Source organism: Crocodylus siamensis, chromosome 10 (genome assembly GCF_052110815.1).
Source record: "Crocodylus siamensis isolate JL-2025a chromosome 10, ASM5211081v1, whole genome shotgun sequence".
Lineage (NCBI taxonomy): Eukaryota > Metazoa > Chordata > Crocodylia > Crocodylidae > Crocodylus > Crocodylus siamensis.
Window position 1 is genome coordinate 6,970,333 of NC_143404.1, and position 14,129 is coordinate 6,984,461.

Sequence of the window (14,129 nt, forward strand, 5' to 3'; positions counted from 1 at the left end):
TAGAACCACTCACTGCACGGTGCACATCTATGTGTAGATGCGGACACTTACTGAGCAGTAATTAGCTCTACTGAGCAGTAAATCATCTCATGTAGGCGCACCCACTCTTCGGTAAGAATGAAAGCTGTGTCTAATGTGCTGGTTAAAATTGCCTGTCACTACAGAACTGTGCAGGATTATTTTTGAGCTCCTAGCTACTGCCCTCTCATCCTGGAGAAAGCTACATTTAAGTAATGTATCTATACCATTTTTGCTTCTTCTCAAGGAAAAGAAGTACTTTGGATTCACACTAGTACAACTGAGATTTGGCCTAATCTCCATGATAGATCTTGCTAATCCATCAAGGAAGCATGGATAAGCAAGAAGAAATGGACCTTTCCAAGATCTGGGGGCAGATTGGTGAGCTAATGTTAAGAAACTAAAAGAATGTGAAGTGATGAAGGAGAAACTTGTAGCAACTTCTTTTCCACTTAATCATTTTCTTTGGATTTCCCTATTCCCTATTATTGCCCCCCCTAACAAATTTAATAAAAGAAAGGCTGATGATCTGGGGGGTGGGAGTCATTGCAAAAAACCCCTGAAATTCCCCAAATGAGTTTATTTCTCACTGTTCTGGCAAACGGCGTTGTGATACCACTACTTCATCATTCCAGTCCTTACCTCTTAATTAGATCATGCCCACAATGAAAAGACAACAGTTTTAAAATCGGTTTTGGTTTTAAATCAGTTATTAACTATAGCATACTTATTTTTTAAATGGATGCAATAGCATGGACTTCATCTAATTTTTACATCTTATTCAAATGAGGTTTGAATGGGTTGGAGATCAATGTGGCTTCCAGTTGGGAAGCAGCATCAAGTCAGGCAAATGACTCTTAAATAATACTTAAAAAAATAGTTAAGTGCTGTGGGTAGTTTTCATTAGATGCCCTATTTCAGTCTTCTGAATCTTTAAAAAACTTCCCCTCAGGCTGATACTTTTTTATGCTTGATTTCTACCAGGAAGTGACTTATTTGGAAGGGTTCAGACATTGTGTGCATGCGTGTGAAGATCGTCTGTATCTCTAACTTTTCTATTATTAATAAAGCTTTTAACAGCTCTATGGCTAAATTCTAGCGGGGAGAGCTGTGAGGAGGGCCTTTGAAAGTGAAAAGCATAGGTTATAATTTGACTAATTACTGATTCTATATTTGGCATGCATTGTGGATTGTTTTTCTAGGATTATAGGCAGCTGTGGAGAGACTTGGTGCATATATGTGCAGAACTAATTTGACTTCTCACTGAAAAAAGGTTTTTCAGTTCATAGGTGGAAATACATGTCAATCATTTGTCCTTGTGATTCTGTTGGCTGTGTCTAGAGGTAGGGCAGTGCACAGCCAGGGAGGGAGGTGGCCTTTTTGTGGTGGCCCCACTCCTTGCTGCTCCTTGGCTAAGGGGACTGGTGGCCTCACCCCTCACTGCTGATTGGTTTGAGGTGGCCCCACCCCTCACTGCTGATTGGCTAAGGGGTGCGGTGGTCCCACCCCTCACCAAAGGGATGTCCTGTAATCTGGGGATGGGTCAGTGGCCACCCTAATTTGGGGTCAAGAAAGAAATGTACTCCATGGTCAGGTTGGTACAGACTGGGGGTGGGAGGAGTTGCCTTTCTCTGTAGCAGGGGGTATGTGGTTTTCTTTGCCTGGGAGATCCAAGGTATTGTAACAATCCCTGCAGCCGCAGGACACTGGGTGCCATTGCCCCCCCAATTTACCTATGGCGTGTTAGGGCATTATACAATGTGCTTGTGCGTTAAGGTTGACTATGTCTGATAGGTTAGACAAGGATTTGTATAGGATGGTTTGAATAGGAATGATCCTCCCTCAGGCGGCAGGGAGGGGGAAGGAGTAGTTAGACAAGGTGACCTCCAAATGTCCCTTCCTGCCCTACTTTTCTATGATTCTCTGAAAAGGACTGGGGAGAACTATTGTGTACTTTCCAAGATGCATGGGAAAGAGCCTGGGTCTGATACATCTATGGTTCTCAGGAGCTGGCTCTTGCAAGGCCCGCCCTCTTGTCCTGCGGAGTACTAACTATTCAGTGCAAGGTAACAGGGAGGATGTTAGGTGACTGTGTGCATCACCTCTGTCTGCCACCTACTTTCGTTGTTGTCTGGTCAATGCGAAAGGTTTAAATCTGTATCCAAAAATGGTACCCTGGACAGATTTCCAAGTACACTGACTAGGACCCTCTCTAGTTATTCTACAAGGTCTAATTTGTTTTTAACTTATTTCTATATTATTGTTGACAATCATTCTTTAATATAGTCAGAATGCTTTACAGCCATGGGGATAAATTCACCCAGCAAGAGAACAGGGCACAGTTTGCTCTCTTTTCTGCCTGATGCTAGATGCCTGATGCAAGAATCGACTCCCAGGTAAGCAACCTTACATTTCAGCTGAGACTTATGTGATTTGTAATGGAAGACAATGTCAAGGCAATATGCTGAGTTAATCCATCTCCCAGTAAGCCTTCCTCTTAGCCTCTTCTGCCTGTTCTCCCTACTTTTGGAACTATACCAGGTACCTTTCCACTGCTACTGCAAGGACCAACAATGAGGAGTCTGCTGGCTTCCAGCAGTGGAAGTGAATTCATTTTTAAGAGCCAAATAATGCAGTCCTTATTCAGTCAAAATTCCTACTGAATGCAAGAGAGTTTTGCCTGCATGTCAAGGCTGATTAAGGACAATTTAATGGCCAAAAAATATTTTCCCCTCCTGTTAACTGCAATCTCTCTTCCATTTTTCTGTATGTTTCAGAAAGATAACAATTTTGGCTTTCCAGCTCAAGATGTGAATCCTAAGTTGATATTCTGTGTATAGAAAGCTTAGTGTTGATACGGTTTCTATTTAAAAAAATCTGAAATCAGAAATGATGGTTTTTACAACTAATTCCAGACTTGCACACAAGAACTTTATAGAGTTAGCCCTCCTGCTGTTTTCAAATAAAGCTAAATGTCAGTCATATAAAAGCAAGACAAAAATATGCCCTCCAGAGCTTCTGCAGAACATGAAATAGATGGGGTTTTGGACTAACTGGAAAAAAAGCAACAGCATTGTACAGAACAGCAAGACACTTTTAATGTAACTGGAAAATACGTAAAAAGAGACTTTCTGCTGAGAAACAACTAGCATTGCCACTGGGTCCTGGAGCTCTGCCTCCCAGGAAACTCGCAGCCCTGGCCTTACTGAGGGCCGGAGTGCTCCCAGCTGGAGCAAAAAGGCAAAGCATCCTCCTCCATCCATGGGGGCTAATAAAGCTCCAGTTGAGAAGCTTTTTCTGATATTTTTTCTGCCTTAATTTTTATCTTAAGTTTTAACTTTTTATCTTAAGTTACCTTTCCTCCTCCTTCCCTGAGTTATAATCTAGGGCTTGTAGTGAACCCTTAGAAAAGGGAAAGAAAAGCAGGACCTAGGGAAGAGGGAAGAAAACAGAAGGTGAACCACTGGGAAAGAAGAAAGAAAAAGAGCCTCTAGGAAGAAGTGGATGTTTTTGGATGCTTATCTTGCTGGGATCCTATGACCCCAGCTGACTTCCTCCCCCAGGGCAGGGGGCTGAACTCAATGATCTTCCAAGGTCCCTTCCAGCCTTAATGTCCATGAAATCTGTGAAAGTGGAAATGGGGTGGACCACCCAAGGGCAAAAGGGAAAAGGGAAAAGGAAAAAGCCACCAACAGAAAGGAAGGAAATCAGATACTAGCCATATTCCATGATGTTTTCCAACTTGGACTTGTGCTACAGACACGTTCCTCTGTTTCTTTGCCAGCATATTGTCCTTATAAAACACCTAGGAACATAATAGGATGCCTATACACATGCTTGGGGGTGGGCAGGGTGGGCTTTTTAATTTGACTGGCTCTCCAGGAACCACTCTAATTAAAATGCTGCAGCATCACATGTATTAAGCCTCTGTGTATTTAAAAATGGCAGCGGGACACTTTAAGTCAAGCTCATTTGACAAACTTTAGTTAAAGCACCCCAATGGCCATTTTTAAACCCACAGGGGCCTATACACAAGATGCTGTGGAAATGCTAGAGCAGAGCAGACTCGATTAATCAAGTATGCTCCGATGCATTCTTAGAACATGCTGGAGCACATGTATTGGGCACCCATTCAGTTTACTCAATTAGTTGAACATCCTTCTTATTTGGAGAAGAGTTCATCACATTCAGTAACAAAAAGTAAATTGCTTTCTGCTACAACCCCCCCCAACCTAAAACAAAACAAGACAGTGGGTGCCTTATGATGCAGCCATATTTCCATGTATAATTACTCCTAATCATAGAATCTTGTGTGTCCTCTGTCCTCGTAAGAAAATACTTGTTCAGTATCCTCTTGATCTGCACTTTCTTTCATTTTGCTCTTAAATAACCCCATTGCAACCAGTGGAAATTTATGCTGTTGTCTGCAGTTTTAACAAAGAGGTCAAGGCTTTGGTGGCCGTGAAGATCAGAGTATTGAAAGGCAGCCTAAGAACAAGAAAAGGTAAATACTGTGCTGAAAAACAAGAGCTGTTTCAAGGACAGCTGGCATGTACTTCTTAGTGCATTCCTTCCTCTCAGAATTGAAGGCCCAAATTGGGAAGTTTGCATTGCTGTGACACCCTCTGTCTGCACATAAAGTAATGTCTGTCAGTTGTGAAATCTTCACTGTCTGGGGAGTGTTAATTTGTTTGGAGTAAAGTTTCTGAGCACATTGATACGAAGAGGTCTCTTTTGTCTCCTGGTCCAGGTGTGTCTTTAACAGGACCAGATTAGCAGTTCCTGGCTAAATCACAGTTAAGTGGTCATCCCCTTATTTGTGTTGTGGCCCCTCCATTTCTGAAGGGCTCAGCACCCAGACTTGGTCACAACCAAAATACTGTTTTGAAAAGTCTCCGAAGGGACCCTGAGCTCTGAGGGAGACAGGTGCTTGCTCCTGTGTAAGTTTGGAAAATTCTGACTTCAGCCCATGTTTCATTTCCCCTTTCTGATTAGTGGACAGAGCACCTCATGTCTGGAAAGCACAAGGAACTCTCAGGTGGGCTGTATATAGATATTAGATACAGGTTTATATGTATACATTATTGTACATGAAGTATTACAATAACGGTGTTATAGTGCCATAGTCTTCAAAGGGCAAAATATCCATATGGGACTGAGTCTACAAAGCTATTTCACACAAATCTTATGGCCCTAGTTGTTGTTCTGCTTGCTAATGGGCAAGACTTGGTCTGCACAAAGGACTACTTTGGTTTAGGTAAACTGATTTTAAGAGCCATTTAGTGAAATTCTTGCCAGCTCCTTGTGCAGGACACTTTTATATCATTTTAAAACTGGAAACAGTTGACACTGTGCTTGCCAGTTTAATGAGACAAGCTGCTCTGATTTAAACTGGGTATGAATGAAATTAAGGTTTACCCAGGTGTTTGCACTAGCTTCTCTAAACCTCTTTAAAGTCACACTTGTAATTAAAGAGAGATCACTTGGAGTGTGGACAGGGTATACAAAGGTCCAGCTATTGCAGGTCTTTACTTCATTGTCCCTAAACATAACAGAAAACTATTTTGCACCTGTAACAGCTGTTTGCAAATGCTGAAAGTCCTTCCATCACTTTTGATGATCTTTCCCAATATTTCCATGTTCTTGTCATGATTCATACATTTCTCTGATGCGCAATACTGATGATAGTATGGCCGAAGCTTGTTATTTTTTTATGACAAGTACTTATATAACCATTTCTTTACAAAGATGCTTTTGGTATAAGCTGTTATAAAAGAAATGCTAGTTCCTGGAGTCTTGTGTTGGAAAAGGAATGCACAGAGTCTTCCATTCATCTTTACAAATCCAAAATGATCTCTTACATTGTGATGCCCTCCTGTGGTTTCAAAGTAGTACTTTTTAGTAGAATCATCAGGGACAAGTAAGCAAAATATATTTGATTTTATATAATCTTGCAAATTTTATAAACCGTAACAAACCCTATAAAGGTATATTTAAAATGGTGGAACATGATAGCCAAGCACCTGTCTATTTGAGGTTTTAGGATAACATTTTTTTTAGGCAGGGCTATTGGCCTAGGTATTACCTGTATTGGGAAGTTAAGCTGTTTCTGAAAATGCTGTTTCTCAATTCATTGAGCTGCTGCTAGCACTGAAATAATGTAATGTAGTGCCTGTCAAAAAACATTGAACCTGTGTGAGAACCCCTGGGAACTGTTTTAAAAAAAAGACTACAATACCTATCCCTGTTTTTACCAATGTATTGCTTAAACCAACTGAAAAGTAAATCTAATCAAAATGGCATGGAAATTGTCCTAGCATGTGAACGTTCCTCCTGGTTTTTAATGTCGGTCTAAATGAGTAGATAGAGATGGAAGTCATCAAAGTTCTCTTTGAAATCTAGGAGCAAATAATATTCTTTTGAGTCTTGTATTTTGCACTCTTGGTTACTTGGACCTTGGGATGTCAGTCCGTTTCTCAGGGTACCCTGTTACAGTGCATCAGCTCTTCTCAAACTAAGAACTTTGGGTACGCGTACATACGTAGGGAGGCTGCTCTGACACGCTGTAATTAGTCTGCTGGAGTGTGGTAACATTGTACTCCAGCAGAGCCCAGTGTCACGCATGTCACTGTCCCCACACTGAAAAATGGTGATGGGGTTCCTTTAACTAAAGCTCGTTCAATGAGCTTTAAGGCACCCTGCTACCATTTTTCAGTGCGGGGATGCTGATACACGTGATGCTCCAGGTGCTTTAACTGAAGCGGTTCCCGGAGACACTCTAATTAAAACACCCCCGCACTGTTAGAACATGTCTATAAATGCCCTGTTCTCTCAGGACATGTGGCTAGAGGCAAGGATATGAACTTTACAGCTTACTGCCTTTTACAGAAAGGGGAAACACAGGATCAGGGAGGTCTTGTGTGGGTCTTTCCATAAGATTGAGGAAAAACTAACAGTAGCAAGACCTTTGTGTGCATGTGTAATACACTTGCACAATTTAGTTTTTGCATCTGTTTATTAACACATAAGCCAAGAAGACAAGAATGGAAAAATAAGCTTGAACATTTGAATTTTTGCTGAACTGTGCCAGCCGATTGATTTGCCCACTGGCTTTGATACTTCCTTTTAAGGGGCTCCATCTCCTCCTCCTGTACTGTCCTCTTTCTCTAATCTCTTCAGTTTGACTTCTTTCCATCATCCTTTACTGTCTCACCAAGGATTCTGGTGAATCATGGAAGCTGTACTTTTGCTTATATTTTCTCTCTTGCTGTAAATTTATTAAGAGCCTTTGAAAAGCTAAGCTGCATTTTCACAGCTTGCTTGACAGGCTGGGATCTGTTGGGCAAGGTGTATCTTTTAGACATTTTTCTCTAGTTGTATGGACCTGTCCACAGCAGGGGTGGGGGAAAGGGAGGAGGGGAGGTGTGTGTGTGTGTGTGTGGGGGGGGGTTGTTAGTTCATTTTCTAAACTGATTAGATGACTCTGTCCATTCATGTAGGATGAATCTGAACAAATGTATTGTCATATTTTCCCTCTAATGGTGGTCAAATGTGGATAAATATCCTATTGTCATAGTTAGTTGTTAACTACTTTTTTAGATCTAGGGTCTTTGCTGTACATGTTATGGAAAATAACTGGGATGCAATACCTATGAAGTGTTGGCAGTTGAGTTGAAATGGGTAAAATTCAAAGCATGAGATTTTGTTATTGATTTCTATGAGCTGTGAATTTTACTCATTTCAGCTCAGTTGCCAACATGTCATGGGTATCACAGTCCAGTTATTTTCTATAACATGTATAACAAACACTTAAGATCTAAAAAAAAAAGTAATTAACAACCAACTAAGACAACAGGTTATTTACCCATTTGACCACCATTAGTGGGAAAGCGTGACAACGTTTTACAATTAAGCTGTGAAGTTAACTTAAGAAGCTAAATAGGACAAATTCACACTAACACTACTTGACTTTCTGTTAGTACTTCAATTATTCCTTCTAGCGACTGCTCCAGCTCCAGCTCTCAGAAGTAGGCCCATTTAAGGTGTCTTGGTTGTGGCAGCTAAAGCACAAGTACAGTGATTAGCAACCAGGATCCTGCAACAGTCTTTGAAGGGTGTTGCTGGGAGAGGAAATAAGTGCAGGCTCTTCTCTGTCTGGCTGCTCCTCCTCCTCAGCTTCTCTTCAAGCAGGTAAGCACTATAAAAAATAAATTATGTCTTTGAAACGTGGTGCTGATCAAGCCACAAATGTTATGGAGAAATGGCTCTGGTCTAAAAGGTTTGATAGCTGTTGCCCTAGTAAATTCTGAATATGTTGGCTTTAATTTCTAAATTTGCTCAGGGTAACCTTTTATGGTGTAATGATTAAAAAAAAATAACTGCAGCTGCTGTTTTGCCCAAACTAGCATTCCCACCAGAGCTACCCCATTAGGATGCAAATGCACCACACATTAAAACTCATAAAAGAGAGAATTAATGAAAGTAAAGCAATTAGCTGAATTACCTGATAACAAAGATAAGCAGTTCAAACAGTAAACTTATTTGAAAAAAACAGTATTTTCTTCCGAAACGACATCTGTAAGGAGCAAAGTTCTAATACAGTTGTCTTCTAAACAGGGATATGTGTTCTCTTCTAGGCCAGCTTACAGATGAATTGCCAGGGACAAGTCCTTTCTTTACTAAAGGCTTTTGTTTAGCTTCTGGGAAATTTCTGAACAAAGTGCAGTAGGATAAGGATGCAGAGAATAAATAGCCCACTTGAACTATGGCCTCCTTATTTTTGCCATTATCTTATTGTAACTCAACAATTTGTAACATTACTTTGGCCTGTAGGTATATGCCTTTTACAAGTTTAGCAATTCTGGGAAGGACCAGATGAAGGTTCCCTACAGCTAACCCTTGCAGCCCGTACCTGCAGCCAGCTGGACTGTTTTTTTTACTTCACCAAAAGGCTGAAATCTATTAGGCCGATTTGTCTGTGTTGGGGTTGTGGGCCATGGCCCACCACATTTACTTAGTAGTCCCCTCTAATTGGGGGCTAGTGGGGACACAGACAATTGAACATTGTTTAGTCATTTTTTGTTCCCTGCATTCAAGTGGTCAAAGGGTTAAAAAAAAAAAAAAAGCGCACTTCCAGGGGACACTGAGCAGAGCACCCCCGACAGCACCCACTGACTCTCAAAGGCAGCCACTGAAATCTGTTAGGGGAGAATGGGAAGTTGTGGTTAAATCACTGGAGGTGAAAGGAAAGAGCATCATGAGGTAACTGGCTAGATTTCTGACATCTTATAAATGCCAGGAGTTTGGTGCATAAACTGCTGAAACCTCAAACTCTTAGAACACAACCAAAACTCCAGCTTAACTGGGATCACAGAGATTTGGTGGGATACATTTCAGGACTGGAATAGTGGTATGGAGAGGTATATAGTGTATTCTAAGTCTATAGCCTTAGGACCAGAATCAGGTAAGGGACTTATGGATAGACACCAATGAGTGTCACTTACACGGAGCTGGAGTAAATGTTCTGGGATAGCTTGCCCTGAACTCTTCAGGCCTCTTAAGGCTTACGCCCTTATTTCTCAGAGTACCTTATGCTTCTTATCACAGCCTTGATATTGACAGCATCTTAAGTCAATTCAGAGCTGCAGTTAGCAGCTTTAAACTTGATGGCTGCCAGTCAATTTTACAAGTGACCCAGTTACAGGGCAGGGTGGACAGCTGGGCTGACTTGGGGCTGGGGCGACCCTGGGATCTTGGGGTGGTGACAGTGCGGGGCCGAACCGTGATCTGCTGCCTGCTCACCCCTGTGATGGGTGGGGGTTGTGGGCAGGGAGCGGATCCCGGCGCTGTGCTGTCACTGCTCAAAGATCCTGGCCCGACCGCTCCCTGCCCAGCTGTGCAGGCCTGCATGGGTCTTGGCTGGCCCTGGCTGAGAAGAGCATGGGATGTGCAGGCAGCAGATCACAGCTGTACCCTGGCACTGGCTCCACACTGTCACTGCCGCTTGCTGCTGCACCCCCAACGCTGCCGGGTGCTTCTTGCTTGCTACCTGCGGACAGCTGCCATGCCCACCTCCATCTTGCGCTTGGCATTCACGATGCGTACCCAGTGTCCTGAAGGGGGGACGGGAGGAGGTTCAGCCGTTGCTGAAGACAGCTTTCAGCCATCGAGCGCGCTTCTGCTTGCCCTGAAACAGGTGCTACACGATTTATTACCTGACGCTATCACAACCCCCCCACCATTGAACCCACGTTGAAGCCCCAGAGCACTGTTTTAAAGAAAAGAACCCCCGCTCCTGTTCCTGCATACTCTTCTATCTGCAACAAAAGCAACATCTGCCTTGCCCCGACCATGTTTGCCCCATCCCTCGAGGAGCCGCGAGAAGCGCGCGCTCCTCTCACGGGAAGAGGCGGGGTCGGCCCTAACGGTCACTTTTCAAACGCTCCCGCGCACGCGCAAGCGCGCGGGCGGGTGGGTGGGGGAGGGGAGGGGGCGTGGAGGAAGCGAGCGGCGCCCGGACCTATTGGCTCCCGCCCGCTCGGCTGACGCATTGGCGTAGGCCCGCCCTCGCTGCAGCGCCGCGAGCTCTCATTGGCCCAGCGCTGGTGGGCCGCCTCCCGCGCTCTATTGGCGGCCGGCAACGCCCGTCACCCGCTCCTTCCCGCCGTTCGCCCTCCGCGCCCGTCAGTCACCAGCCCCTCCGCGTGACTCGTCGCCCATTGGTCGCTGGGGAGCCAGGGGCGGGCATTCCCAGCGGCCCCTTTGTGTGGGCACCAGTCGCCGGCCGAGCCGCCGAGGAGGAGCAGCCGCCATTTTGTGCGTGTCCGTGTGCGCACAGCCCCCCCCCACCCCCTCCTTCCCGCTCCGCGCTGGGACCAGGCTCGGCTCGGGCCTGAGGCCGCGGTGGCTGCGGAGGCCTCGGAGCTGCCCCCCGGCCGGACGAAGACGCCCGGGCGCGGCCCCGGCATGGAGAACTCGCAGCTCTGCAAGCTGTTCATCGGCGGCCTCAACGTGCAGACCACAGAGGCCGGGCTGCGGGAGCACTTCGCGGCCTACGGCACCCTCACCGACTGCGTGGTGGTGCTCAACCCGCAGACCAAGCGCTCGCGCTGTTTCGGCTTCGTCACCTACTCGGCCGTGGAGGAGGCCGACGCCGCCATGGCCGCCTCCCCCCACGCCGTGGACGGCAACGCGGTGGAGCTGAAGCGCGCCGTGTCGCGGGAGGACTCGGCCAAGCCCGGTGCCCACGCCAAGGTGAAGAAGCTCTTTGTGGGCGGCCTCAAGGGGGATGTGGGCGAGGGGGACCTGGTGCAGCACTTCAGCCAGTTTGGCCCCGTGGAGAAGGCCGAGATCATCGCCGACAAGCAAAGTGGCAAGAAGCGTGGCTTCGGCTTCGTGTATTTCCAGAACCATGATGCGGCCGACAAGGCGGCCGTGGTCAAGTTCCACCCCATCCAGGGCCACCGCGTGGAGGTCAAGAAGGCCGTGCCCAAGGAGGACATTCAGGCGGGCGGCGGCGGCGGTGGGGGCTCATCCCGGCCGTCGCGGGGTGGCCGGGGCGGCCGAGGCCGGGGCGGCGGCGGCGGCTCGGGCAACCGGGACCACAACGGGCTCTCCAAGGGCGGCGGCGGCGGCTATAACAGCTACGGAGGCTACGGTGGGGGAGGCGGCGGCGGCTACGGCTCCTACGGTGGCGGCGGTGGCTCGTATGGGGGCGGCGGCGACTACGGCAACGGGTACGGCGGGTTCGGCAGCTACAGCCAGCACCAGTCCTCCTACGGTCCCATGAAGAGCGGCGGTGGCGGCGGCGGGGGCGGCAGCTGGGGGGGCCGCAGTAACAGTGGACCGTACAGAGGAGGCTACGGCGGGGGTGGCTATGGGGGCGGCTCCTTCTGAAGGGGGAGCGCCCGGCCCCGCTGTGGGGGCGGCCCGGGAGAGCCCTCCCTTTGTTACGGGGCAGCTCGGGAACGGCTTCTCCCTTCGCTCCTTGCTGGAGGGCAGCTCCTGCACCCCTCCCCTGCCTGGGGAGCAGCTCCTGAATGCCCCCCGGGGGCCGCCTCCGCCGCCCGCGCCACTTCGCTCTCTCTGAAGATGGACTGGGCCCCCCACACACATACTTTGTGTTACAGTCATTGATGGACTCTATTTTTTTATTATTACTTGGACCTTGGTCGTTTTTATACTAGCAACAAAAATGGTTTTGTTTCTGTTCTTTTTTTTTTTTTGTTTGTTTTTTTCTTTTTGTTGCTTTGTTTTGTTTTCATTTTGTTTTGTTTTTTTTCCTTTCAGGGGTGGGGAGTGGGGTGGGGAAGCGTCTTGCTGATCCGGAGTAACAGCCGGGGGAGGGGGTTGGGGTGGGGGGGGAAGCTTTCTTTGTTGTTAAGGACTCGATACCTGGCGACATTTTTTTTTCTACAAAAATCGACTCAGATCCCATGACTGAAATTTAACATTTCTGTAAAGGAGGAGAAAAAAAATAAGAAAATCGTTTTTACGTTTTTTATTTTTTAAATAAATCATTGTGTTCATTGACCTTTACATGTCTAATTTTTTTTCCTAGGAACTATTCCGTACGGTTTAGGGCTTTTCTGGGTTTGGAGAAAAAAAGGAAAAAACAAAAAAAACAAGAAGTGTTCCTCTACTTTACAATCTCTGTGTATCTAGAGTAAATTTTATTGCCAGTAAAGGTCCTGATTTGACTTTTTTTTTTTTTTTTTTTTGCTGTCCCAGTAGTGGATTTATTGGTCTTCAGACATTCGACAAACAGATTTTTTTTTTTTTGAAGTACTAACTGGTGGACGTGGTCTGTTTTTTAAATATTCTTTCTCACTTATGCAGTTTGTGTGCATCCACCATCTTGTACTAGGCATTTTGACGTGCTGACATGGTTGGTCAATTTTTTCTATAGGACTTTTCCATCAACGTATGTACTGTGTAGTTTTGAAGAAATAGTTTGTGTTTAAGCATGTGCTTCATTCATATAAATTGTTCTCAATTTCAGATTGCTTAGTTTCAAGTCCTCTTATTGGCTTGTCTGTAAATGATTCCTTACAGGAAAGGGTCGACATCTGTCCCTTCTATTAAATGCCTACTTGTTTTCATAGTACCCAGTTAAAACAGACTTTTCACTCTCTGAACTATTGTCCTTCATTACAGTTCTCGGAGAATCCTTTGCAGCACCACCTACTGGTAGGATGGCAGAACCGTTTCTGTAGGCCTCATTACAACAGAAGCAAAATTTGCTAACTGTACTAGATTTTTTTCTTTCTTTTCTTTTCTTTTTTTTTTTTTAAGCTGTTTTATGCCATTAGATGATTGGTGTAGACTGAAATAAAAATCAAATCTGCATGTGACTACAGATGGGCTCCCTGAGTATTGACTGAAACAAATAGGTTTGAAATACCTGCCTCAGCACATTTGTAGAATAATTACAGTTGCCCATCTTTCAAAAGAAGTGATAATCTAAATTGTTTGGGCAAAGTGCTATGATAAATGAGCCAGCTAAGTGTACCAGTAACATAGGTGCCAGTTGTAAAGCAAAATATTTGTGTAGTCTGCTTGATTAACAAATGTATATTTGTAGCCCTTTTACGCAATAGAATTAAAGTTTGTTGTTAATTAAAAACAGAAAAGCATAATGTTTTAGAGGAAGCTGCCTTCCTGGATAGAACTATAGAATAGCAACGTTTATGGGTTTATGGATATCACAAATAAAGAATTGAATTCCTTACATGCTTGAGTGAGAGTATGTATGACATGGGGCATGGATTAAAATTTTTATGTAAAGTTACTTTGAGTCCATGTTTCTAAGCATTTTAATATAAAAATCCGTGCTTTTTGTGACTGTCAGGCCATTGAAGTCAGTGGCTAAAATCCTTTTAAGTGGGAGTTGCATTGGGGTCTAAAAAAAGAGGCCCAGATCTACAAAGGTGCTTGGGGTCTAATAGGCTACAGAAGTAATTGGGAGTTAAGTGTCTAAAATACCTTCTGTGGATCTGGGCCCAGACCTTCTTTGCATGAGTGTTTGAACTAGATTGCATTGTGTTGGATTAAGTTCTTACAGAGGACTAGGTGTATATATAGTCTTTTAGAAGACTGAAACAAAATTTACT

At 45.1% G+C, this 14,129-nt stretch overlaps 1 protein-coding gene across 1 annotated transcript; it reads left to right on the forward strand.

The window, feature by feature from the left end:
* Positions 1 to 10,782: 10,782 nt before the first annotated feature.
* HNRNPA0 (heterogeneous nuclear ribonucleoprotein A0) lies at positions 10,783 to 13,747 on the forward strand. Its single transcript, XM_090064872.1, has one exon. The coding sequence runs from the start codon at positions 10,984 to 10,986 to the stop codon at positions 11,911 to 11,913; it is 930 nt and encodes a 309-aa protein (XP_089920998.1). The 5' UTR covers positions 10,783 to 10,983; the 3' UTR covers positions 11,914 to 13,747.
* The last annotated feature ends 382 nt before the right edge of the window (positions 13,748 to 14,129 follow it).

Bases quoted from the DNA above. Each gene is read 5' to 3' on its own strand.
- HNRNPA0 (XM_090064872.1), top strand. From the start codon at position 10,984: ATGGAGAACTCGCAGCTCTGCAAGCTGTTCATCGGCGGCCTCAACGTG.